This window comes from Agelaius phoeniceus, chromosome 11 (assembly GCF_051311805.1).
Source record: "Agelaius phoeniceus isolate bAgePho1 chromosome 11, bAgePho1.hap1, whole genome shotgun sequence".
In the NCBI taxonomy this organism is placed as follows: Eukaryota; Metazoa; Chordata; class Aves; order Passeriformes; family Icteridae; genus Agelaius; species Agelaius phoeniceus.
Genome location: NC_135275.1, coordinates 7,026,810 through 7,053,477, shown reverse-complemented (window position 1 = coordinate 7,053,477; position 26,668 = coordinate 7,026,810). Strand labels below are relative to the sequence as shown.

At 45.8% G+C, this 26,668-nt stretch overlaps 2 protein-coding genes across 6 annotated transcripts in view; one reads left to right on the top strand and one right to left on the bottom strand.

Annotated features, from left to right (window-relative positions):
• Nucleotides 1-1,948: 1,948 nt before the first annotated feature.
• On the bottom strand, nt 1,949-11,051 carry CISH (cytokine inducible SH2 containing protein). Of its 2 annotated transcripts, none has more exons than XM_077184361.1 (4): nt 10,600-11,051; nt 10,173-10,459; nt 5,390-5,613; nt 1,949-4,916 (listed from the first exon to the last, which is right to left on the bottom strand). In XM_077184361.1, exons 2-4 carry the CDS (start codon nt 10,217-10,219, stop codon nt 4,414-4,416), a joined length of 774 nt encoding a protein of 257 aa, XP_077040476.1. In that variant the 5' UTR covers nt 10,220-10,459; nt 10,600-11,051; the 3' UTR covers nt 1,949-4,413. The 2 variants fall into 2 exon arrangements, with proteins under 2 accessions (XP_077040476.1, XP_077040477.1); XM_077184362.1 differs by having other exon boundaries at nt 10,721-11,051.
• A 3,978-nt stretch (nt 11,052-15,029) lies between these two features.
• The window catches only part of MAPKAPK3 (MAPK activated protein kinase 3), a 49,328-nt gene continuing 37,689 nt past the window's right edge, over nt 15,030-26,668 (top strand). Inside the window, exons 1-2 of one of the 4 annotated variants that reach the window (XM_077184395.1) lie at nt 17,956-18,274; nt 19,020-19,387. In XM_077184395.1, coding sequence (XP_077040510.1) covers nt 19,145-19,387 — 243 coding nt within the window. In that variant the 5' untranslated portion in view covers nt 17,956-18,274; nt 19,020-19,144. Of the gene's footprint in view, nt 15,163-17,955; nt 18,279-18,334; nt 18,618-19,019; nt 19,388-26,668 lie in introns of those variants that run through there. The other 3 variants (XM_054640379.2, XM_077184394.1, XM_077184396.1) reach the window with 3 other exon arrangements.

Below are 26,668 nucleotides of genomic sequence, written 5' to 3'. Positions count from 1 at the left end.
CTGGTTCCCCTGGCTTGGACTGGGGGATGTTGGGCTCCTGAGAGGATGTGGGGAAAGGACTAAGATTTCAGTAAGTTAGAAAAGATAGGGATATGTTCATGTGAACTAGTTATTTCACCCTTGCATGTGTTGCTTTTTCAGAAGGCTGATGATTTAAGACAGAAAATGATACCATATGTGCCTGACAAACTGCAGGGGAGTTCTGCTGTGGCAGTGGGCCATGGGAGTGTGGTTTCAATCATGGACTGGGATTTCGATTCCCAATCCTATCAGTCTGCTTTTCAGACTCTGTGAGGGCTCCACACCATGTTTCTATCTGCAGACAGAAACTGTAAACCAAGAGAAAATCCAAATTGTTGTGCATTGGCTCAACAAACCACACAGGTGTCACTGGGAGAGGAGCTGCAGCTGTACTGCAGTGCTGGTAAAGGCCAGCATGCATTGCCATGAATGCTCCTGGTTCCAGAGATGTGGAACTCAACTGTAAAAATCAGCTCAGTGTGCACAGAGGTTTGGCACAGGAGTTTTCAGAACATGAACCTGGTTTCTTTAAGGAAATGTGCTGAAGGTGTAGGAGTGGGAGTTGTTAAGGTAACAGCTGATGAGGTAAAAGCGTGTGTGACTGCAGCTCTGGACCAGCCTGGCCCCTGCCAATCATCTCCACCTTCAGCCTGTGCAAAGGAAACAGCAGGGTTTCCTATGTGTACTCAGAGGAAGAGTTTAGCCCAGCTAAGAAATTAAGAAATCACTCAATAATGTGTCAGAAATGTTACAGTTTTCTTTCCAGGTTTTTCCAGGGTTTGCAAAGTTTCTTTTTAAAGATGGATGCAGCTTTTCCTTCTTTTGTTTTCATTTTTTCCTTCTTTTGTTTTCATGTTCCCATTTATTTTGTTTTGCTTCTACCCTGTGTAGTTCTCTTTCCATATTTCCTGTTAAACCAAGTGTGATGTGATTGTTTTTGTTTAACAATTTGATCTGGAACAGATTATGGCATTGCCAACATTTCCTGTTTGGTGTGCAATAGAAATCTCTCCATGCACTCACATTGATGAGATTGTGGAAATATTTGCTTGGGAATGCCAGCTCCATGACTGGCATAGGAAGCACAGCACATGCTTCAGGAATACTTTAAAGCAGTATTTTCAACTTTGAAGCCAGTGGATTCACAGAGGGAGAAGGATGGGAGAGGAACTAGTTCAGGTTGTTGGTGGTTTTGTTCTGAGTGTGTTTTCTGTTTTGCAGTGGTTGGGAGCACATTATGCTTGCTTTGGGCAGGATGGGGGGACAGCTCTTGGGCATCTCTCCTGGAAGAGGAGCACGGAGGGACCACAGTGGAGTCACCTCCCAGTAGTGGTATTGCCTCAGTGTGTTCCCTGTTTCAGAAGCTGGACACATGGGGTGTGCTCTGGCTCCCTCTGACATTATAGGGCAGATCCAGTCCCTGTGGTTTCCCCACCTGCTGTTTGGTGTCTCAGGTGATGTGAAAGGCTGCAGGGCCAGGCCACAGGTACAGGGACACTGCAGCCCAATGGCCCCAGAAAAGGGGAAAATGGATCTGCCCTGGATCCCCCACCCAAAGCATCATCTGCCCACTTATGTTCTGCCTTCTTTCCCCTGCATTGTATTGGTTTTCTATGGCACACAGAAACAATACAAGAATCATTCCTGTGTTCTTCCACATCATTAAAATATGTGCCATCAGTTCTTATAAACATGGGACTTGGGATCTGCTGCTGCTTATCTGTGTGCAGTAGGAACCAGGCCCACACTGAGGATTTTGGTGTTTATTCTCTCAGTATCTGAAGAGCCTTCTTTATGTTGAAAGCCTTTTTGTCTTGTTTGAAAAAAATGGTCAAGAGTTTGCCCTGTGTTCTTGGGGAGGATGTGTCTAAACACAAAATTCATTCATCCATTTGGACTTTACCAAAGACTTTGAGTGGCTTTAAAGTATATTTAAAATGTTTATTTTAAATCCAGAGTCAAATAATTTTTAACAAACTGTCTCAAGATAGAAGAAACGGACTTTTTGGAGTAACTGTATTGTTTATTTGTTGTATTGCAGTAGCACCTAGAGATCCCTACTGTGCTAAATGCAGAACAAACACAGAACAGAGCTGGTCCCTGCCCGTGGGAGCTCACAGCCTTCAGTCTGGGGTCAGCCAGGAGCTCCGGGGCTCTCTTGGGGCAGTGAGTCAAACCCACAGCTTGACCTCCCCATCACCCCCAACACAGAACAGATCAAGTAGGAGGCAAGTTTCAGAGAGCTGAACAACCTGCCCTTTCCTGCTGTACACTTCTCCAACTGATTTTTCCCAAGCTGTAGTTAGCAGGCCTGTGGCTGAGCTGTGTGGGCTCCCTGAGATCACTGCTGCTCCTCAGAGAGCCGTGCTTTCCTTGTTCCCAGTGTCCTCAGGCAGATAGAGGTGTTTGGATAAAAGGAAGCCTTTTCAGTGGTTTATCATTTATATTCTTTTTTAAAAGGTTTTCCTTTTTGCCTTCTAAATTTTCATTCTCATTCAGTACCTTTCTATGGTTGCTGCCATAGAGGGGAAGGGGGAAGGATATACCAAAAAGCAAACCTGACATCACACATGCACACTGTCAATCATCAAAGTATCAAAAACAAAGCTTGCAACAGCACAAACTTGTATAAATGTGGAAAGGAAAAAAAAGGACACCGACTAAGCACATCAGGCCATCTTGTCCCTTTTGGCAGCTTTAAGATAGGGTGGAAGAAACTCACCCATTTTTTGAGCTTGTCTCCTGAGTCACCATCCCATCTTTTTCCATTTTCTCTTCTAACACTCAGCTATAGCTGGGGGTTTGTCCATTCTGATTTACAGCCTTAGAGTCCCAGGGAGGGATAAACAAGGAATCTTTCATGTTCATTCATGCTAGAACAAGTCAGGGGGTCTTAGGGGCAAAATAAGTCACATGGTCATTTCTGTCTGTTCCCTCCTCTACTTTAACTCGATGGCAAGGGGTGAAGATGATGATATTCAGCAAATGAACAGAAAGGGGCAACTTGTGTGTGTTGGTTTGGGGCAGATCCCATCTGCTGTCTGTCCCTCCTGTGTGTAAAAGAGCAGGAGAAGAGCCATTGTGCCTCATCTCAGGGGGTGAAAGGGATGGGGTGTGAGAAGGAAACCAGAGCCAAAAGCCTAACTGTGGATAACAAACATGCAAGTCAGAGCAGGGGGGAGGAGAGGTGTGGACCTTTGCAAACAGAAAGGTTGGATTGTGGTTTCCAGTGTGTGCTCCAGCCTGGAGCTGGCAGAAGCCGTGTGGCCAGTGACTAATGCTGGCAGGAGCAGAGCATGCAGCAGTGTGGCATCATGGGAGCAGGGACAGCTCTATGGGCTGAGGGGCCTCTAAGTGTTACCCCAGAAATAAATAAATAAATATCCTGAAGCTGTGCGTGTCACTGGTGCAGCCCAGCAGAGCTGTCTCTGAGCCCCTGCTCTTGCCCTGTGTCTCAGGCAAGGGCAGGGAACAGCACTTGAAAAACACAAGCCAGACACAGGGTGCTCTGAAATGAAATCCTTCTGCCTGCGTATGATAAAATTTGGTTTCTAATTACTTGTTTTGAAATGTTTTGTCACAAACTTCCTTTGGAGATGGAGAAGATGGAAAAAAATGGGATGAGTGCTCCCTGGCCCAACCTCACTATCCAGATCTCTATGTAGAGCTCTCAAGGAAGAAGAGCTTCCTCAAAGAAGTCTCCTGTCCACGTGTGATGCAGCACATATCTCTGGGAGTTCCCACTGTGCTCTGAGGTTGTGATACCCTCTGTAGCTAAGGAAGAAAAAACAAATAGTCTTTACCTCTGTAGAGGTGGGTCTGGATACAGTCATCTGCATCACATATACCCCAGAAGCCTAGGAGAGCTTGGATGTGGACTCCTGTAACCTGTCACAGGGACAGGCTCAAACAGAAGCTGTTTGGATGTGAATCCAAATCCAAATTCCCTAAGAGTTTCAGCTGCCAGTTGGCTGGGAGCCTTTAAGCTATCTCTAATTCCACAAAAGAAACAAACAAAAAAATAAAGTAAAAGGTGCTTTAAAAATACCATGAGGAGAGAAACTGCCATGGAAATAAATAGCAAAAATAACAATGTTAACATGTCCGGTGTCACAGCAACTCTGACATTCAAGTAGTGTGGCCGTGCCCACAGAGCTTCTCCCAGCACTGCTGGCACGGCCCAAGGGTCAGAGCTCAGCTGGTGCCCCATGCTCACTGAAACAACCCACTCCTCCCTGGGGCTGGAATGGATGTGAAGAGAAGGGGAGAGGAAAGATGGATGCAGTCTCTGCTGATAATCAGGTCTTCGCTGTGCCCGCCTTGAGTGGGATGGAGCCACAAAGTTCTGGTGGTTGTGTCTCTTGTTCCTGCCTGAGACAGAAGGGCCACGCTTCAGAGCTGGAAGGGATATTGCTTCAGGTATTCCCCCATCCTCCGGGGCAGGGGCAGCCGCTCCACGTCGGCCGTGCACTTGTTGATGCGCAGCCGGCACAGGTGCTGCAGGCTGGCCATGCTGTCCTTGCGGCCCAGCGGCCGCAGCAGCTTCAGGTGTACGGCGGCTGCTGCCAGCTCTTTCTGCAGGGGAGGTAGAGGAGACGGAGGCGGGTAGGGAGCCTCGGTCTTGCTTTCCGTTGTGCAGGACAAGACGTAGTGCTGGATGAGACTGACCACGTCAGGGAAGGCCAGGATGCGAGGTTTGCTCAGGTAGTTGGAGTCCAGGCGGAACTTGCCGTCAGTGTACTCGATGCGCACGTTGGTGGGCCCGCGGTTGGTCTTGACGGACAGCGTGAACAGGTAGCTGGGGTGGGTGCTGTCCCGCACCAGGAACGTGCCCTCAGGCATCTTCTGCAGATGCTGCTTGGCCTCGCTGGCAGTGATGGAACCCCAGTACCAACCTGGAAGAACATCCAAGAAAGAATGTGTTACAGAAAGAGCATATCCTAGGACTGGCACTATATTTGGGGAAGCTTTGAGGACAACCCGTTAAGGGCCTGGGAAGCAGAGCCAGAGTTGGCAACACCTTCATTAATTAAGACCAATTTCTAAAGGTGACCTGCCTATGCTTGCCATTGCTGTGCTGGGGCTTAGGATGAGGCTGGCGGCTGCTGCAGCAGCTGCAGTTTACAGAGAAAAAGCAATTTGCTTTTTGCAATTCCTTCTCCCAATTCAGTTACAAAAGATAAAGCAATAAATTAGTTCATGATGTATAGAGACTGCAGATACATTTGCTGTGTGCACAAGAGCCAGCCATCCACACAGGAACCAGGCTCCAGTCTGAAGTGAGATCAGGAGATTCTTCCTGGTGCTCAGATTGTGGAGTTGGGTCCCTGCACCCTTCTGACCCTGTGACTTTGCAATTGAGCCTTACCAGATTCTCGCAGGTAGGAGAAGGTTTTTGCAATGCAGAGAAGGTCTTCTTCAGGGTCCCGTGCCTGAGGTGGGTTGCTGTCTGGAACTGGAGCTGCAAGGGCAGGCGCAGACTCCTCCTGGAAGGCCATAACTGGGAGAGGCTGCATGATGGGCTCTGACAATTCCTCAATGCCCCTGAGTGACACTCTCCTGATCTTTTCCTCTGCCAGCAAAGGATGAGGTCTGAAATGAAAGGCACACTGTGCTATTTCTCCTTGCTTTGAGATCAGTTGCAGGGTCTGTTGAGTGCATGCTACATTATACAACGTGTTATGTTTTACAAACAGATCCTCAGTACCATTGTTTCTGAGAGAGGCAAGGGAAGAGGAAGGAACACAGCTAAAGATGAGCCCTTTGAAACAGGGGCAGTGAGTTTGCCTCTTTGGTCTTATGGAAGGTGGTCAGTCCTGCAATTTACAATGAGTTTGAATCTGAAATTTTTAGACGTTGCCTTTTAATATGTAGTTTCAGGGGCAGTAAGGTTTATGACAGCATTACAGCTTCAGTTACATGACTGCGATGCTGGAGCATTTCTGTTTCTGCCAGGGGGATTGTCATTTACTGCAATATAATTAGAAGCAGAATTGGGAATAGCTTGGATTGTGTCCTACCCACTTTCTGCTCAAGGATGACCTGATCCTAAATTAATCTGTCAGAACTCAGAGTGAGCTGATCACAAAGAGAACAGTGGGAATTCTTGTTTTAGCCAAGCCTGTGCACTACACCCACTCCAGTGTTCAGCAGCTTGATGGAGGAGTCAGTGTGGCTGTAATCCCTGCAGGACTGCACGAGAAGGCTCTGCCATGGCCAGACTGCTAGAACACATATTCCCCTGTGGCCTAAGTGGTGAAGCTATTCAGCATCTAAATGCATTTTCACAGAGCCTGGAGCTCTCATGGGGCATGGGTGCTCCTCCTCAGCAGCGCAGGGATTCCTAAAGAAAAGCAGAGCTCTAGGGAGGATGGATGTCAAAGGCCAGGAAAGTCTTCATTCCCAGGCAAGCTAATGAGCAAAAATTAGTTTCTGTCCCAGTGTGTGGTAAGCTCTTTGCCTGTGTCCCCTGTCCTGCTGCATGCCCTGTGTTACATCCCCCCACCATCCCCAACACATTTGTCTTTCAGACACTTTAAAGAGAAGATGCCTGAGAAAAATATACTCAATCCTCAGTGTGTCACTGCCACAGCACCACTGGAGCTGACAGTGATGGCACAGGGTAGAGCCACCTCCCCACATCGTTGAGGAGAAGCAGGAGACTCTGAAGTCCCAAGTGCTTCCCTTCAGATCATCCTCCTTCCCTGTGCTCTGTGTGAACAGGGACACTTCAGGTACATAAATAAATGTGCTATAAACTGATCTGCACCTGATCATAGCTGCACTCCACCACCTCAAACTGCAGAGACTCAAGTATGGGACAGAGAACAAGAAGAAGAGATGTGAGAGGAAAGTAGATTAGAGAGGACCTGAAAGCACTTTCACACCTTGTAAGTGAGAGCCATGATCAGTTCCACATCTCTGCATTTCTAAACAAACCATGGAGGTTTGGAATAAGGTAAATTTAAATCTACAGAGAGATATTCTTGCCCTTGCAATACATAGCAAACCCCCTGCTATTCTGTTGGTGTTTAGGAAGGAACATTCTTTTTTTTTCCATGTGTGAAATCACATTTCACAAGAAGGATACCTGCTTGGCTTTCATGGTATCTATGTTTCTTAATTTCTATTAATGGGTAAGAAGCCAGGCTGAATAAAAGTGATTGCTGGCTCTTGTCCTCACCAGGGACATTTGGTCACAGGACCTGCATTTTCAGGGGCTTTTGTACATCTGGATATATTTTTATACTTGGAGATCATTGTTGGAAAAGCTCTGAGTTCTCTTTTAAATCCTCATGGAGATACATTTATAGGTGCTGAGGGCTCCATTTTTCAAGATATTTGGATGTCTCCCTCTTAATGTCATAGTCTTTACAAATGCCTAGCTACCTGTCTCTTTGGGGAGAGTCCCAATTCTGCATTACTCCCTTTTTGCACAAGGAGGACCGTAAGCCAGATCAGCTGCTTGGAGCATAGTGCAAATAACACCAAGGTCATGGACTTGATCCCCATATGGGTCATTCAGAGTTGGACTCGATCATCCTTGTGAGTCCCTTTCAACTCAGAATGTTCTGTGATTCGGATCCTTGCCTGTGCTGATCCTAATTACCAATTGTGCTGTGCAAGGAGGGTGTCCTGGGCCTGCTGGCACAGCAGTGTCTCTCACACCAACTGTTCCCTAAGCTGAAAATGACCATGACTGATACTAAGGAAAATCAGTCCTGCACTATTCACTCGCCAGAATTTGAATACTGCAGTCCAGGTGCCAGATCTCTCTGAACTTATTTTCTCCTGGAAAATTTTTCTGGCCTACCCTTCCAGAAAGGTTTGGAATATAAACAAAACTTTTCATAGCATGGAACTTTTTTTCTTTCTATATACCAACTTCAGAGAGGAAATCAGAAATTGCAGGGAAGGAAGGGAGAGATAGCGAAGCTACACAAGGAAATGTCTGCCATGAATCAGGAGGAAAGTTGTTACTTTCAAGGGCTGTACCAGTTCACAGTTTGGTCCTCCAAAAACCACATCAGCTGTGTGAATTTGTCAGTTGATTTCTTTTACAGAGCCCGTGTGCTTGAGATGAGTTTTCCCACTGTACTCGTGCTCTGATGCCTTACACTTTGTGCCACCAGAGGCTGGGGGAGCCCAGACCCCATGCAGGCACTGTGGGGATCCTTCCACCGCAGCCAGAGAAAGGCTGGGCTCACACATTTCCTATTTTCCTTCTATACCCTGGCCTTATGCCCCTACAAAACCTCCCAGTGTGGCTGTAGGCTCAAAGGAACATGCTGGAAGAGAGGAGAAGGACTAGAAATTTCGACAGACTGGGAGGTGCTGGTGTCCTAAAGAACTTTGTACATAGGCTGAAGAAAGGAGAGCTGCTGCTGGGAACAAACAGAGCAGCTCCAAGCACAGGAATGGGAGAGCAGAGGATCAGCAAGTAACAGCAGACTACAGCTTTTAATGCAAAAACATTTGCAAAAGGGTTAAGAAGAGTTTGCTGGGATAAGGACAGGTTGAAAAAGGTTTGCTGACATGAAAAAGTCAGCCCTTTAGTAGGGCAAAGAAAGGATTTGCAAATAGTGCTTGTAAGACAGAAAGCAGAGGAAAGACGTGGAGAATCAGGACTGATAGAGCAAAGTGTTCATACAACAGCTGTGAGGAGGAAGCAAAGAACCATATGAAATTTGGCATGTCTAGCTTAGAATCTGGGTGCACTCTCCAGAGAAACAGCAAATGAACTTCCCTGTGCTTTGGCAGCCAGTGTTTCAGAAAGCCTTGGAACAGCAAGAAAATTCAGGAGAATCAGATATGTCTGATACCATTTAATGTTGGCTTTGTAGTTACTGTGCTGATAAGCTAAACTTCATAACACAGTATAAGCACTACAAGAAAAAGTGTGGAGCTGCTCTCCCTTCCATCAGCTGAATCCCAACACTCCATTGGGAGCTTGGTCTGAATAGGATGGAGAGTATTGAGTTCAGGATAAACGAAATCCTACAGGATAATGAAAATGGAGCAATAAATGGCCTTCAAAATAGACATTAAAATGAAAACATCTACACATCTGGCTCCATAATAAGTTCTTGGTGGGTAAGAAAGAAAAGCAGTAGCTCTGATATGCTGACCCTGGAGAAAAGCTTCAGATAAGGGTTTCCCAAAGGCCAAGCTGAAAACTGAATTCCCTTTGCCATGGCTATAGGAACTGCAGCTGCAGACTGAAAATAAGAATGAAAACAAACCGCTCACATAGTAGGAAAGTAGTGGTAAACACGAGCTCTGCTTGTCTGGGACAGATTTTGGAGGGGAAATGACAAGAAAATCCCCATGCTTCGGTCATCGCAGGCAGACAAGGAAGATTTTACTCTGAGGAAAATCCACCATACACTGGAGTGATAGGAAAATCTGACATGATGACTCAGACTGAAACAAATGCTCACAATTTCCAAGTATGCAGCATGTGTAAAAGTACCAGGTGATTCCTGCACACCAGGTATTCCTCAGCTGATAATCAAAGCTGGTCACAGGGACACTGAAGTGCCGACACATCAGTACTGGTACCAGAGAAGGCATCTGGATCTCACCTGTTCTCCTGAAGGCAGATGTGGAACTATCTGTGTGCCCCCTGTGGCTCTCACTCTACAGAAAGCTGGGTTTATGTACATACACTTAAACTTACACAAAACTAGCATTAATTTAGCATAAATACCTCCTTAGAAATAGACCAAAGCACCTAAACTCCAGGGAAGTCTTTCCCCGTAAGCAGTTTGATTCTAAAAGGGCTTTAGAGAGCACCTATGGTGTTGGGTTGGTGTCAGCACTGCTGCTGCGTCCACCGCACTGAACAACGCACTCCAAGTAATTCTTACTCTCCCAAAGACTTTGAATACCCTGTATTCCGTTTTTCAGCAGTAGAAAGCACGGAAATCAGGAATACCTTATGGTTCCATGATTTTGGCCTTGGAATCTAAAACACAGGCACACAGGACAGACACATGAACTCAGCACTCGGCCGGCCAAAGTCATTCCCATTCCATTACAGTCACACATGGCAACACACGGGAGCTGAAAAACTGTCACAGAGAACCTTCCTAATTACAATTACCAAAATCAAAGCACAGCTTTTCACAGAAGGCTGCAAAGTATCTTACCCCTGAACACAGAGGATCATGTCACTCCCGGACCAAGGGAAAAGCATTAAGTCTTCAAGAAGGTGGGAAATTATTTCTTCTCCTCTTGCCTTCTTTGCTTTCCCGAAGCAGCGAGTTCAGCCTCTAGTTGGGGTTCACGGTGAGAGAAGGCTGGCGAGTCTCAGCAAACCCCTTTTGCAGGTTGTTTCAGACGCAGCAGCAGACGAGCTGTCCGACAGACTTCAGCAACTTTGGCCAAGAAAATGCGTGCGCTCTCAGTGCTTCAGAAAAAATAATGTATTCTTGTTCTGCTTTTCAGAAAACAGCAGCAAAAAAAAAAAAAAGTTTAAAAAAATAACCAGAAAAAAAAGGAAATTACATATATTTAAAGAGGAACTGATCTACTGATCTTCCTTCAGAGCACTCTGAAATAATAATAAATAGGTACCAATAAATAAGATCTCCCCGTGTGCTGCGGGAAGAGCCGGAGCAGCGACCTGTCTCAGCGCTGGCTCCAGAGAAATGAAGCTCCGTGGAAGGAGGGGGGGAGAAAAAAAAAAAAGGCAAACCTCCTTAGTAATCTTTTGTGTGTCCCTTTTAATCTGTTCCAGGAAGTGAGGAATTCCTGGAATCGTATTGTGTTCGCATCACTCTTCCTATATCAGCCACGAGGGGAGGAGGGGAAAAAAAAAAGCGAAGGTATAAATAGCTGTGTCCAGCAGGGCTGCGTCCATGCTGCCATGGCCGGGGGAGGGAGGGGAGAGGAGGGGAGCGGAGCCCTCCCGGCGGTGGGGTGGGTGGGCAGGCAGGGCTGGGGGAAGGGAGGGAGGGGAGGGGAGCCGTGCGGAGCCGCCGCCGCGCGTGTTCGCGGAAACGCCTTTGATCCATTTCCAAGAACTTTCCAGGAACGCGGGGCCGGCGCGCCGGGCGCTGCCAATGGGCGCCGCCGCCGCATGCGCGGGGCCCGCCCGGGGCGGGGCGGGCAGCGCCCACCGCCTCCTGCCCGGCCTTAGAGCACGGCTCCCTTTGATTTTCCCGCAGCTGTGGGTGGTTTTCCTTCCACTTGTTTTTAAGCATTTGGTGTTGTGCGGTGTTTCATGCCTCCTCTCCCCGGCGGTTCGGCATCCTCCCCGAGCTGGTGGTGCCTCTCCGGCTCGCTTGAGCACCGGTGCAGGGCAAGGCTGTGGGGCTGGAGGGGTAAACAGGGAGTGACCGGGGCAATTTCCAGTGAAACCTGGGGAGTGAGAGGAGGCTGTGCTGCAGGGTCTGCTACTCTGGGCAGCCGTTGTGTGGTTGTCACGCTGCATAGGTTGTTTTATAAAGGTTATCTTGGTCACCTGGGAGTCTCCTGTGAATCAGGTATCAGCTCAGCAAAGTCTCCTGGAAAAGGCTACACCACCACCGTTTTGTCCTGCATTTATAGAACACTTTCGAGTTAAAATCCGGCAACCCACAAGGAAATATTTCGGTTTCTTTATGGTTATTTAACCTTTTATTTTTGAACACTTTGTAACAAAAGCTTGATTGTCTTTGTCTTTTCCTGCCACGAGTTTCCACCTCTTCTCTTATTAGAGATAAGACAAAATGAGAGTGGTCTGTCTGCCACCTCCATTGGAGTAGGTCGAATACTTTAAAAGATTAGTAATTATTGTGCCATTTAGAACATTCAGAAGTGGATGGGGCCGAGAGCAGAGGGGAAGGCAGGATGCTGATAAGGGTGAGATTAGAAGGGTGGTTTCCTTCCTGGGAATGAGCCTGAGAGGAGGCAGGCTGTGTTCGGCTCCTGACTCAGGCTTTCACTCCCTACAGTTTCATTTGGCAGCTCCTCAGCTTCCTGCACGTTTCCATCCGTTTTCTGTCCTGAACCAGGGGCAGTGCAGTAATGAGTGCTGCTAATAATACCCAGCTATGCGAAGAGAGAGGTGCTGAGGGCTATCTAAGTATCCTATCTGTCCATCTGTCTAAGTACTCTAAGAGCCATCTCAAAGGGGTGGGAATGTCGGCCTGCAGGCACTCCTTGACCAGTTTGCTTCTGAGCCTGACAGACTTCAGCTCACGCTTCCTCTGAATGTGTGTAAATTTGCAGGGTAAGCGGGGGCCTGGCAGAGGAATTTCAGTCCTCACCTCTCCTGAGCACAGCAAGCACAACATCCAGACGATCATTCGGAGGGCCCTTCGTAGCCCTGCCTCAGGCTTGCAGAGGGCACCTGCGTGCCTGTGCCCCTTCAACACCTAAATCCGAGCTTGTTTAAACCTTCTGTCAGTGGTGCAGCAGCACGATGGATTTGAACAGATCTAGACTACAGAGGTGGGAGTAGCTCTCATCTCCGGCAAACCACAGTGAACCTGCACATCAGAAGGTATTTAATTCGTCGTCAGCCTCGGGGGGGACGCTGAGATCCCAGCCTGGTGTGGCGGCAGGAGCGCTGCAGCCCGGCTCCGGCATTGAGGAGATGTCTGCATGTTTTTTTCACTTAGAATTGGGCTCCATCTAGCGATCCTCGCCTGGAGGAGGCTTTTAGTGCAGGTTTTGTGCTGGGGGCTGAGCGGCCATTTGGATCTCGGGCGCAGGGAAGGCACGCTCAGTGCTGTGCAGAGGAACATCCCCGCAGAAGCGGGGGCTGCGCTGCCCAGTGCTCCCAGTAGCCGTCCCGCTCTCCCGCACTGGTTTTCCAGCCGCAGTCACCGGACCCGAGCCGCTCTGCTCATGGTCCTGCTGGACCCGGAGAGACGAGCATTGTCTCCAAGTAGCTGATGGGTGTGCGCATCAATGAAAGGAGCTTGCATTTGTATTGAAAATTTCTTTAGGGGACCACCTCAAAAAAATATTCAGGCCAATGCCTGGGCTGTTTTATCTAAGAAATCTGTGATCGGTTTGAACTCAGGAGCACTCAGCAGTGCTTCATCACCCGACGTGAACGTTGTGCTCATTGGCACTCCTCGGGCAGAGGGCAATGCCCCGAGAGGGGAACAGCACAGTGTGCCCGATGTGCCAGTGTCCCAGGCCCTGCACAGTCAATATAAAGTGCTGCCGTTCACACAAATTAATTGTTTAAACCCAGTTTATATTCATATAAATGGCTTTCCAGAGTACTGTCTTGAAAAATAAGGACATTACAGAGGAAGTAGCGAGAAATCTTGTTGAGTCATATAATTGAATGCTAGGCTTTAGTTATGAAAGGTGTCAAAGAAAGCTCAAAGCTCGCAATAAGCCAGGGAAGAAAATTCAGAAACAGCGAGGCAGTAAGTCCCTCAGGAAAGTTCACTGACACAACAGCACCATCTGCTGCTAAATGTGTGCTCGGGAAAACCGGTGGCCAGAGCCCCTTCCCACTGCGGCTGTTACACGACTTCTGGGCATTTGGACATTCCTGTGATCTTGTAGAGTTGGTGAAAATGAAAAGTGACATCCAGAATCGTAACTCTTGAGAGGGGTCTTTGTGCCTGGGGACTTGGTTTACCTTCACCAGTAGCTTGAAAGACTGAAAGTCACCCCTTTGGTTACTGCCTGGCCCTTACCCTGAGCTGTAATGTAACAAACCCCACTGAGTGACCCAACGTTACCAATACCAAGCAGCTGTTCCTTCTTTAGAGGGGCTCGGCCTCGTTATTCGAGTAGGACACAACAATTCCTGTAATCAACAACAGGTGGTGCACTTAACGTTGTGGTTTTGATTTCCCAACCTGGTGAGTAACAATGGAGGAGTCTCCAGGGTGTGGGTGAGCTGTGCAGTGGATACAGGGACATCTGAGCTGGCTCCATGAGAAGTAGGATGTGCAGAAAGGAATGGCTTTTATTTCAAGCTGTGAAAAATACCCTGGGTTATTAGAAGGATCTCAGCATATTTGTTGTCCTGAGACTTGTGGCACATGGTGACATAGAAGGTGATGGCAGTGTGGCATCTATTAGGAGTTTTGCTGCTTGATTCGAATGCTGCAAAAATTGTATTCCTGAGTGATCTGGAAGGCCACCCCAGGACTACCAGGTAATGCTGTCATACCCATTAGTTGCAGGATGTTTCAGTGAAAGAGATTAATTTCTTCTGCTCCACTGCAGCATAAAATGAACCATCTCCTGTAGACAGATTAGAAGGTTTTTTAGGCTTTTGATTTATGATTCTTCTGTGAAAAAAAATATATCTTTTTTTTCATATCTGCTGAAAGGGAAATGTCCAGCTGGCATCTCTCTGACTCCCCCATCAATAAACTTTGGAGGAATATAGATGGAGCCTCCCAAAACCTTCTCAATGACCAAGACAAGATACCTGTAATAGGGTGTCTGAAGCCAGGCATAAAAAAGCAGCTTTTCTATCTTCATCTGTATTTCTATAGGAAAATACCTGCTATGTGCTAATATGGAGGAATTAATCTTGAGGAACAAAGTCAGGTATCAGGACAGGTTCTCCAGATGGTCAGAGTGGTGTTCTTGAAACTTCTGTTTCCTTAACTAGAAGCTGCTTCATAGCCAGAATTTTAATTCCTCCTGGAAACCATGCTATAATCCCATGGACACATGGACAGAGGGTGCCGAGACTAAAAGAGAAGTTGTTCTAGCAACAAAGCATCAGTAAAGATTATTGCCTATGAAAGAGCTTTATAAACCTGGTTTTGTGTCAGCCAGGAGAGAAAAGAGCCAGGCTGTTTGCTGATGAGCTTTTTGAGTTTGGGTTTTTTTTCATGCCTTTTTGATAAGTCTGAGACAGACACCTCCAGAGCAGAGCCAAAAGACAGGTGAAAAAACATGCATATAATTTGTGTTTCAGACCACTGTGTACATGACAGTCTAAACTAAAGATCCTACAAGAGGTTGCTTTTGTTCTCCTTCATATCAAAATGGTACTCTGTAGAGCTGCCCTTTCTTTCTTTTAATATCACAGATGCAGTTTCTGAAGAACTTCCTGGGGGATTTAATAAGGTTGTTGCAACCGCCCAACCAGACAAAGCCGTGTCCTCACTTCAACCTGACAGTACAGAGGATTTTCTCTTTGGTGACATCTGTATAATGCATCCCGTGAGTGTGGATTTCTCATAACAGCAGAAAAAAAGAGAGAGCTGTTACTCAGACAAAGCAAAGTTTCAGAAAAACAAGTCATTAGTTTTCAGCTGATAATTCCTTTATCACAGTTATTTCCATGAGACATTGCTATCAAAGGGCACCACCAAGCAAATCACTTTTGTATATAAGGAACCCGAGATCCCTGTATCATTGAGGTATCACTCCTCAAGATCTGCCACCCCTCAGAGAACATTTGATGACATCAGCTTTCCTAGCTCTCCAGATGACAGCAAATTCAGTTCCTCTCATTTTTATTAGGAAATGAGACATTTGAAAGTCTGAAATGTCTTTGATCCCAGCTATTGGATTGCTACAGCCTAATAAAGAGGCAGTGAAAATACCCAGTGAAATAACCAAAATTAACCTTCTCTGTTTAAACAGAGTGGTGCTGTCTGTCTGTAAAGCAGGTATCTGTGTTATTGAAGACATTATAAAATCAGGGAGAACATATTCAGACTGTGTGCTGGCTAAAATAAAAAGCTTCACCAGGTTAAGACACTGGTTAGAGGAAAGGGGTTGCTGCCCCTAAGCTTATTGAAAGAAGAGGACCTTAATATTTGCTGTTTGCTTCTATAAGCTGTGTTTTATTTTGGGACAAAGCAAGCATAACTGAGCTACTCCAAATTCTCTTTTGAAATTTAAGTTGCTCTATGTTGTTGCTGTTGGGGACTTCTGGTAAAAGTAGGATTAATGTTTAATTTACAGTGTGGAGGATTTTTGTGAAGATGAAAGAACTTTTGCTGTAGTGGGCTCTTAGCCGTTAATAGTACTGTTTTAGGGGGTTTTTTAACTTCAAAAAGCAAACATCAATAAATAAATAAATAAAAACATCTGTTTGAGTGAAAAACATCCCCTGGCTCAAGGAGCTGCAGTGGGCCTGTCAGTGTATTCTCCATCAGCATCTCCAGAGGATGCTAATGGATCTCCACCTGCCATGAGCACCAAGAGAGGCTTCAGGAGCTGCTTTTTATTTTGGGGTCATCCTTGTGTAGAGTGAGGCTGTCTGATACTTGGGCTGATGCTAGAAAGGCTTTTTAGGAGTTTATGGTGGTTGAAATGAGCAGAGGGTTGAAGTAAGGCCTTATTGAACATGATTCACATTGGGTTTTTAGGTGTTTTGCCCTGTTTAAACTTACTACTGGTTGCTGGTAAAATGATGAGCTTTGCCAAGAGCATATCCAGGCAACATCAGGTGGTGAACCCAAACAAGCTTTTCATCCAGTGAGATACTCCTCTGACTTCAAAAATGTGGTTTTTATTGTCCCAGTTTAACTCTTCTCATCAGGAGATGGCTCATAACTGAAACATGTAGAACCAACTAATTTCACACATCCTGTCTCATTCCTTCATCTTTCCTCCTTGCTTTCCATGCACAGATTATTTTTTTAGAAACCCATTCTTGTAATAGTTAGAGTCATAGTTTCTTAATGAAATTCCTTACTTCTGACACACTATAGAAAATAGCAACCCCTTCAGTAGACATCTGCTTGGAATTTTTACATTTAATATTTCTTAGAATAGAGCTATAAATTGCCTTCTACCAGCTTCAATGTGCTAGTCAGTGTAACTCCTGCCTGCTTTGGGCAGCTGTGGGGTTTTGGGTGAGAGTTACATGGAAAGATCCAAAGCAGGGCCAGGAATGGGAGCTACAGGTAGATGTGAGCAACTATGGTTTTCAAAAGAAAAAATGCAGAAGAGAGTGGAGAGATTTAGGAGTTTTCTGAAGGGTCTGGCCCCCAGTGACTGAGTGCAGAGAAGAGAACTAATAGTTACCTGTTGCAAAGAGAAGGAAATTACCATCCAGGACAAACAGAAAAGCAGAGACAGGGAGAAGGCATGGGAAGGAAAATCAGAGCAAGCTGGTGACCGCAGAATCATGTTATTGAAGGTTTGCAACCTGGGAGCTCACAGTTACAGACACATTTCTCTGAGACTACTGCAGTGGGAGGTGATGCAGACTTAGACGGCTGACAGCTAAACCTGAAAAGATTGGAAATAGCTGTTTTCCTCAGGGATTTGATTAGCCCAGAATAAGTGAACTGAATCAGGGGGCCAGGCCCTCCAGCAGCTGAAGTGCTGAAAGCCTGGAAGGGAAACCTGAGGCAGAATAGCTGTAGCATCACATCACATGGTGATGTACTGCAGATCTGCATCCTGCTAACTTGAACTACTTTTTATTCCTTGGGGAAAGGGCTCATTAGCCCTTTTAATTATTTTCCTATCTGCTAGAACTCCAGATGCTATTATGTTACGTAAAATGACAAATGTATTTTTAACTTGTAAAGCATGTGAACTTTAAGCTCCTTCCAGTGATACGAATACAGCTCCATTTCGATGCATGACTCATCTTCACATGTAGGGAAAAAAGCTCAGCATTTCACATCCCTGGAACCACACTCTGTGCACCAGTGATGAGCGACAGTTGCTGTGGGAACCATCTCTTTTAGTATCCTGACTGTGCATCCGAGAGTGCCGAGAAACACTGACCGCGTCTTTGGTCGCGTTTAGTGACTGCATTAAGTGAGAGCACCCTTTCGATAGCCAAGCGCCTGAAGGATCACTGCCCGCTATCGCGTCTCCTTGTAGCAGCCTGTTTAACACAGGGTTCGGAGCGAACGTGGCCATTCTCCCCCTCCCCGAGGAGCCATCGGGGGAAGGGCCGGCGGTGCCACCGCGCGGGCGCGCTGCGGTACCAGCCCGGAGCCGCCGCCGCTGCAGCCTCATTTCCCCCCTCTATCAGGGCCGTTTACCCCAATAAATTAATATCATGCGTTAAATCACCGCCCTAGATCACCTTAAAACCACCGCGGGGGTTGTTCCCCGCCAGGGTTGTTCAGGGGAGCCCGAGCAGTGGAACCTGAACACGAGGCAGCTCCCGCTCCCCGCTCAGGCCCGGCCCAGTCCGGGCCGCTTGTCGAGGCTCGGGCCGGTCCCGCCGCCGGCAGCCCGGCGCGGCTCGGGGCGGGAAGGCGGCGCGCACCTGCCCGGGGCGGCGGGGCGGACCCAGGCAGAGCCCGCCTTCCCCGAGCCGCTCCGGGAAGCCTCGACTGGGGCCGCGCCGCCACAGGCAGGTAATGGAGCTCCGGCGTGGAGCTGCCCCCGCCCGGCTCCCGCCGCCGCCACCCCCCGCTCTCCCGGCTTCGCCTCAGGGCTTTCCCGCCCTCCGCCGCCGCCTCAGCGCGGGGGGCTGAGCGAGCGGCCCCTCTGCTGGTGGTAACGGCGCTGCTGGCACCGGCACCCGCCCCGGGGATTCCCCTCAGGTCCCCAGCGGGACCCTCCCGGCTTTGGGAGCCACGCCATGGCATCTCCACGGACTGCAGTTCTTGGGAGGTTTGGTGGTCCCTGCCCCTAGCACGGGGTCCCAGGGTTCGGTGCCTGCCCAGGCAGTGCCACTCTGGGGTTCAGTCCAGGTATTCGTGGCTCTCTTGCGCAATTTGGGAGTGTCGGGATGAGGCAGGGGAGCATTGTGAGGATTTCTATATAAAACATTGAGGCAACAAGTGGTTGATGAGGGTTTGTGAGCTCGAAGCTCTGTTCTGTTGTACAGACCTTAGCTGTGGTGTTACTCCAAGACCCAGCAGTTACTCAGTTACTTTTTGTTGCAGTAAAAGCGGTGATTTATACCTGCAGACTGAGAGCTGTGTGTACTGGAAGTGGGGTGACAGGTCTGTAAAGCTCAAGTGTGCTTTCCTGAGGTGACCCTTCACTTCTGTTCTCTCTGGCACCTGGTCATCTTGTTAAGAGAAAAGCCGTCAGGTGGGACAATAGTTAGTTGATATCAATTACTAACACTTGTTTACATTTCTACTCAGGACTAAATGGCGAGCAAATGGACTGCTTGAAGCACTGGGTTTGATTGCTTAAGAGAAAGGGCTCTGCCGAAGATACCCGACAGATTCCTGTGGGGTATCTCTGTCATCCCAGACTCTTCCCTGATATGGAACAAAGTGAAGGTGAACAGGAATCCCAGGCAGAGAGTCACGTGGAGAGCAAGAGCAGTGTGGAGAGCAAGAGCAGCGTGAAATCCTTACCTGGGGGAACAGCCCATGTCAAACTAGAGATAAAAAAACATGCAGTTACAGACGACTACAAACTCTCCAAACGTGTGCTAGGGTTAGGAATCAATGGCAAAGTACTGGAGTGTTTCAACAAGCAGACAGGCCAGAAATGTGCTTTGAAGGTATGTGTGTTTTGTCTTTTTTTTCCTTATTTATGGTTTGGAGGCCAAAGTTCATTCCCTGTAAAAGCTACTTGTTCTGTGCTTACCTTTCTCAAAGAGTGATGCATGAAGAATCTGAATATGTGGAAACATTTGCTATCACAACACTGGAGTCCCAGCTTGAGCGTTTTCCAGAATATTCTGTGTAATTTTCAGAATAATGTTATCAGCTGTGAAATTCTCATGTTCATATTTAAAAGACAAGAAAGCGGGGGAGAGAACCGTGTCTTGGTGTGTTCTTGGAGAAAACTTGTTAGATTTTGAATGAACATATTATGCAATACTCACAAAGGAAACTATTTTGGGTCTTGTGCAGTGAATAGGCCTAAGCTGTGAAATACTTAAATGTTCATTGATCTTCAGTCTTTCCTCTCTATGAAGATTTTTCTTAAGGAGCATTTCTAGTTGTTCATTTATTTTCCTCCTTTATTTTTGTGATCACTTTACCAAAGGATATTTCCTGGGAAAGCACCAGTATGGCAAGTGAGTTTAGTAGATATTTATGGTGCTAAGTACCACTTAAATAAATGGAGCAATAGCCATTCATTGGAGAGCATGAAGCTTACTTGCCTTTTGTTCTGCAGCTTTTAAACTTGAAAATTTCCTTGGTGCTCTTAAACCACATTATTGGGAAAAAAGCAGCCTAAATGAGAACCAGGATGGTTCAGTACCAGAAGACTAAAAGCAGCTGAAGTAATTGTCATGAGAGCTACTTAGAGGTGTTACAGATTCCTTGCTGGTGTTAATCTGGTGGGTCCAGGAAGCTCTCAGGTATCCTTCCTTTCTCTATTCACACTCCATGTGTGCTGGGAGCAGAGTGGATCTGCCAGGAGTCAGCTGGAGGCTCTGCCAAGGCCTGGAGATGGTCTCTAGCAAACAGAGCTGCTGTCCCCACCAAAGCCTTTGCATTGTGATAGAGAAGCCTGGAAATACCTGGCAGCTTGGAGTACTGGAAAAATAATTTAATAGAGGAGCTAGAAAAGCTTATAATACAATAATTTGCTGATTAATTCACGTGTTTCCAACACTCTGATGTAGTTTGTCACACTCTTTTGTATTAGCTTCACGTAGCTGACTGACAGAAGTTTATCATAGGAAACTGGAGGTTTTGACAACAGACTGCAGGTACTGGGGTTTTGCACCTGCCATGGGGAGAGTCACATCTTTGCATCTCTGAGATGATCCATGAATCAGGTCCTTCTGCAGTGCTAGCAACATTAATCTCTAAAGTTAGCATACTGTGATGAAGGATAATAGTGAATGCTGAAGCTGATCTGCTGTTTCTGAAGAGTTCAGTGGCTTTGTTGCTGGTTAGAGATCATTCACACTTCAAAGGGTTTGCAGTCATAAGGGCTGGAAGCATTTTAAAACAGAAGTTGCCTTTCCAGAAGGCAATCCAGTAGCAACAAGTATGTTCCAGAGCAAATTTTGTAGTTCTGGAATGAAGTAGAAAACGTATATTAGCATCTGGAAACTATTTTTTTATTTTAGCCCTCAGAGTTGGGGAGAGGGAGAAGAGAATGGGAATTGCTGTGCCCTGATAGAATGTATTCTGCTTGATGGGTTGGAGGAACCTATTGGTGGAGTCTCTAATACCTGTTTGTGTTTAGCACTGATTGAGTTGGCTGATTTTTTCAGAACTTTTAATATATATTAAGGACCAAAGTTCCACTTCCCCAGTCATTACAGGTCAGCAATAGCTATGGATCACTGACCTTACCCTGTAAATATGTTTGTCATCCTGTTTCCCATCCAGCTGTGCAATGTGTGCACTTTTTTTCTGGACAGGACAGAAGTATGGCAGCAATATTAAGATGTTTATAAGTTCTCTAGGGAGTTTGAATGGCAGATAATAGTTTGCTGCTTGCATGTGTGCATTTCTCATCATTATGGGTTTAAGTGCTGAATAAAAAGTTAAACATGCAATTAAGTAAAACTGCCAGCAGCCCAGAGAGAATCCACAGCTCTCTGCAAAGATGGTCTAGTGAGAAGATTAGCCAACAAGGAGGGATAAAAACTCTGCTTGGTTAATTTGCAAGAATAGAAACATCTTTTCCCAGCCCTGAAGATATTTGCAACGATGAAAATATTCATAGGAAGTTTTTCCTTTGTTTCTTGTGAAACCTGAACTGGGCCACACAAGTCCCAAACCTGCTCCAGTTGACAGTTCAGAGCAAATCATCCAGTCAAAGCAGTTATGTAAAAAGGACAAGAAGCTTAGGAAAAAATATTCAGAAACAGCTTCACAGCAGAATTCTCTGTGTAGGGACAACAGGGCCTTGCCACTGCTTGTTCTTCTCAGGTGTGATGGCAGGGTTATCATTCACTTACAGGAATAGAAAGTGGAGACTGATGAAGCTGTTACAGAGCAAACCCAACTGGTATGACAGGGAAAGAGAAATGAAAAGACTGAGTTGTAAGTTGAACATGAAAAAAAGGGATGCTGGATGGATTTTTTTCTTGAGGTTGCTTGCACATATCCATTGAGATTTATGTATATTTGTGGACAAATACTTCAGGCATGAGAGTGCTTGCTGTAACCTGCTCCTGGGAAAGGAAGAACATCACTCCTGCTGCTGAAGATAAAGTGTAATAGGCTGTCCCCCTTCAGATCAAACTTGCCCATTAAAGCAGCTCCTGACTGGGCAGATCACACTGCTTTCTGCCTGCAGGTTTTCTTTTAAATGGGAACAGAGCCAGCACAGCCAGGGTCTGGATAGAAATTACTCAATGAAAGGAATTCTAGCAGAGGTACTCAAGAGGAAAGGGCTTGAACAGGAAAAAATATTCATTCCCAGAGCCATACATCAGTCAAACACTCCATTCTGTAATTGGAAGGTCCCTGTTGTTGTTGTTGTTAGTCTGTATCCATAATTGGAACAGGTTAGAATTTCATTAATCATTTTGGAGTGGGAAAACACAAGACATCCTTTTGGAGATAGTGCAGGCTTTTGGTTATTTTCCTAAAATACTGTGTGGCTTAGTTTACTCGGCTTGGCATTGTGATTCGCTGCCCAGTTTACAACGTGCTGTCAGCTTTGTTTCTGTTGAATTGAAATGCCACAGGCATTGCTGTCCTGCTCCAGAAAATCTCATCTGGTTTCTCACTTAGACACATAATGACATTTTGGCTGAACAGCACTGTTTCCAAATAGTGAGAACACGAGGATTTAGAAAAGTAGAAGCATAAACAAAACTGCTGTGCAGGACTGTGGCCTTCTAGAAGGCAGCTATGTTTTAGTCTCTGCCTCCCTTACAAATAGAAAAGCTTCTCAGATCTCTTTCCATAGTTGATCCAGAAATAGCTGTCAAGTGAAGTCTAGTCACTCTTCTATTTTTATCTCCTCTCTGCCGGCCTGCCCCCTTCTGTTCACTTTACCTTTTGGGGCTTTAGGGCAGGTTTAACCTCCACTTCTGTAACACTGACATCTGGCCCAGTGTTCTCTGCTGGTGTTTGCATTCCTCACCCTTTTTAGGGAGAGGAGGAAACCAAAATAGCTGGTTACCTGTGAGGATAAGTGTGAAATCCTGGGACTTGCCTTCCATGAAAAAAACCCCAACCTAAAGCTCCTTGTTCTTTCTTTCCTTCTCCCTCATTTCTTTTTTGGCACAAATTCCTGCTAAGTGGTGTCAAAATAATACCTCAATGTATTTGATGGTCTCCTTTATTTTTGTGGAAGATGGCAGGAAGGGCTCAGAGCTGGAATTAAGAAATAATAAGAATAGAGAGAACAGAGAGGCAGAGAGCCTCCTGCAGGGTATTGGGGCTTCTCTGCATCTGCACCTTCAGGATTTTGGTGGATGTTTCAGGATATAAAAACAGTGTTGAACATCATTGCCATACTATTTATCTTCAGTAAACAGATGGTGCTTCTTTCCAGAAGAAAAGGAAGGACAATTCAGGCATAGCCACAAAACAAAGACCCTTGGAACTTCAGGAAAGCTGAGTACCTTGGTTATGGGAGCATTGGCACTTTGGGGATGGGTAACTCCTGAGTAGCTGTGGTAAAATGCTTCTCCCCTGAGCACTGGGCACATGCCCTGTGTACTGCAGATCCTCCAGCCACCCCACACGTCCAGGCTCAGGTGGAGGGTGTATGAATGGACCTGCTACTTTATGGAATTGTTTAGGTTGGGCAAAAGCCTTGAAGATCAAGTCCAGCCATTAACCCAGCACTTCCAAGCCCATCACTGAACCATGTCCCCAAGTACCACATCTACACACAGACCTTATCCTCTGGAATAAAAAGTGAGTTAAGGCATCCCCTGCCTCATGGAAAATGTGTTGTGCTGCTGAGTGCCAGCAGAAAAGTGACTGTAACTTGCTGATTTGAAGACAAATAGACATAGCCCAAATGTTAAATAAAGCAAAAAGCAAACACAAAATTGAACACCCTCCTTGCCTTTTAGGTTTGAAGAATATTTAGTGAACGATAGAAATTATAATTGTAGAGTAGGAGTCTCTGCTGCTATGCATAAGAGTGTTAGCATAACTTTCTTCTCAGAAGGAAATAAAACAGGTAATGGAGAAAAAAATTTTGCAAAATAAGTCCTTCCCAAAATTATTCTTGGGACCTGCACATAGGACTATCTAGAGAATGTTGTTCTGCTTTCCATAGGTGAGTTGCTGTGGACAGACAGGCATTCTGCCTCAGTTTCATTTAGTCTTGAGCTATGCTTGTTTCTCCCACTCAATTTTAATGTTTCTGATTACATTAAATAGTTCTGCAAAAGCTATTATTGGGATAGTCTGTTTCCAGTTAGTTTACCCTGAAGCTAGGTCATGATTGCTTACAAACAGGAGGCTGTACAGTCCAAAGTATTTGTTTTGCAAATTATCTAAATAGCTGGTGCTTGTAAAATCCCCTGCTTGCTGCCTGAAGTAAGATGATGACCAAAGAAAATGATGCAGCAGTGGAGAAAGCACTGCACACAGTGAAAGTGAAGGTTATTTTAGGCTGATGATTGCCTGTAGAATAGGAAATGTTACCAATCTTCTGAGATGCTGCAGATTGCATTTTTAGAAGAGAATTATGCCAGATTAGGAATGAAACATTTCAGCATTTTTGGCATAAGGAAGAAGAATGGTGTGCTAAGCTTAGAACTGTGATGACAGTTCGGGGAACCAAGTGTAACAGGCTTTACCCAGGGCAAAGCAGCTCTTCTGGAATGATTGTGTGTTTCTGGAGGAAATCAGCACTTTCTAGTTTAGTATTCTGTAGTTCTCTCTTACCTACCATGCTTCCTGCAGAGGGTTTATGCTGGTTTATCTCATGCTACAGTGAATTCAGTGTCAGTAACACAGCTTGGTCTGGGTAACAAAGTCTGGGAGCTGTGCTGTAGATCAAAGCTGGATACAGCATAGAATGAATAGGAGTTCAGAAGAGTTCTAGTGAAATGGCAGCCCTGTCTACAGAGGAGTGCCTAAAATATGGATAGCATCAGACTGGTCCTTGAATTTTATCCTTCAGTGCCAATCTTGGTGACTATTATGTAAATATGCATAAAATACCTAAAATAACTTCCAGTCGATTAAAAAGTGGGTCGTTTCTACTGCTACAAGAATTGTTTTTAAACCAGTGAGTCATTCAAGACCAGAGTCTTTGAGCACTTTATACTTATTGGGGCCAGACTGGCACCTTTCAAAGTGTTAGTTGGACTAGTTAATTTTTAAAAAACGAGGACTTATCCATTTACTTTGAAGATCTGACATTCTTGACTGGTCTGCTCTTTATTTGAAATATAGCAAATAATTAAAAAAATAAAAAGATGGGCTCAGTCTGAAATAATGGAACCATATGTAATAAATTTATGTTATTCAATGGCAATTAATTAAGCCTAAGAAGCAGAAACAGCCAAATGCTATAAACCATTAAGTCATCTTGAAAAAGCAAAGCTATGTTGATGCTACTTTGCACTTTCTCTGTTCTCCCCCAGTCTCTCAGCAAGCTGGCACACGTTATAGCCTGACTTGCACGGCAGCAAAGCTGGGGAAGATCAAGGCGTGTTCCTCCCTTGCCAGGTTCAAAGACCTGATAAAGCTCCAGATAAGTGCCTTACTCAGCTGCGGGAAGGTGCTGGGAGCACGTGTGTGCCTCGGCCAGACACCGCGGATCGCCTGACGCCCTCCTCGGACTAGAAGGCTCTTCCCTGTCTGCCCCTCCTCGCTTTAGAGTATAAATCCTCCTGTGCCATTTAACCAAAGCAAACCTCGCTGATTTGTGCTAGTGGGAGTCTCGTTACAGGTAACTGGATTTTGTAAATCAGCTTAAGTGTAAAGGAGCAAGATGCAAGAATTTTAAACTTAATTTACAACACAAGTGTACTTCAGGTGTATTTACTTATGGTCATGTAGAGAGATTCTCAGACTGGAAAGACCTGATAACATTTGGGAAGAATCAGGTCCATACCTGAATGTCAAGGCTCACACACATCCCTTTTTCCTTAGTATGTTTTCCTCTGTCTGTGGTAGCACCCTGTGTTAAGAGTGGCCTGGCCTGAGAATGAATGGCTTCTTGTTGTCTTTTGTGCCAGTTCAGTTTCAGCAGAAAGCAGAGATTATGTTCATGCTGTGATAAATTCATGGGAAGCACAGAGAAAGGAGGTGTCACTGTTATTGGGAGCAGGAACCAATGCAAATTTGAGGAAGTTAGTGGATTAGTATCTTACCTATGAAGACTGTTCTGTTTTAATCCCTTCACTGTATACAGTGATTTATTTTTTTCTTTTAAAAAATGATACAATCTTTGATTTATTTACACCATCATGCAGCATTTTGCATCCCTAAATATTTTTGCAGTTGATCTTTGCTTGACCCTGAAGAAGTTCCCATTTCTCACATGACCTGAATGTTTCCCTGTTTCGGTTTTCCATGATAAATGTGTTTTTAGAACAGCAGACTTTAGGATGGTGTGTAATGTTCTATTAGCACCATTATTAGTGTGCAGAGCTTTATGTGTTTGATGTCTTTTGGCCCTGCAGAGTTGTGTGCAGTCCACGTGGCTCTTGCACTCTCTGAGGACACAGTGACAGTGATGGGAAGGGATGTGGCCAGGGCTGGAGCTAGACAGTAGATGCCCTGCTTAACTAATGGGAAACCGTGAGAACTTCTTTCCATCAGCAGCAGTGGAAGCTGCTGGTGTGGTCTGTCTGGATTAGGGTGTATAAACTGCAGGGATTGTGGCATTTTACACAGACTTCCTAAGTGCTTAAGATGATTCAAAGCTCCGTAAATGGGATTAA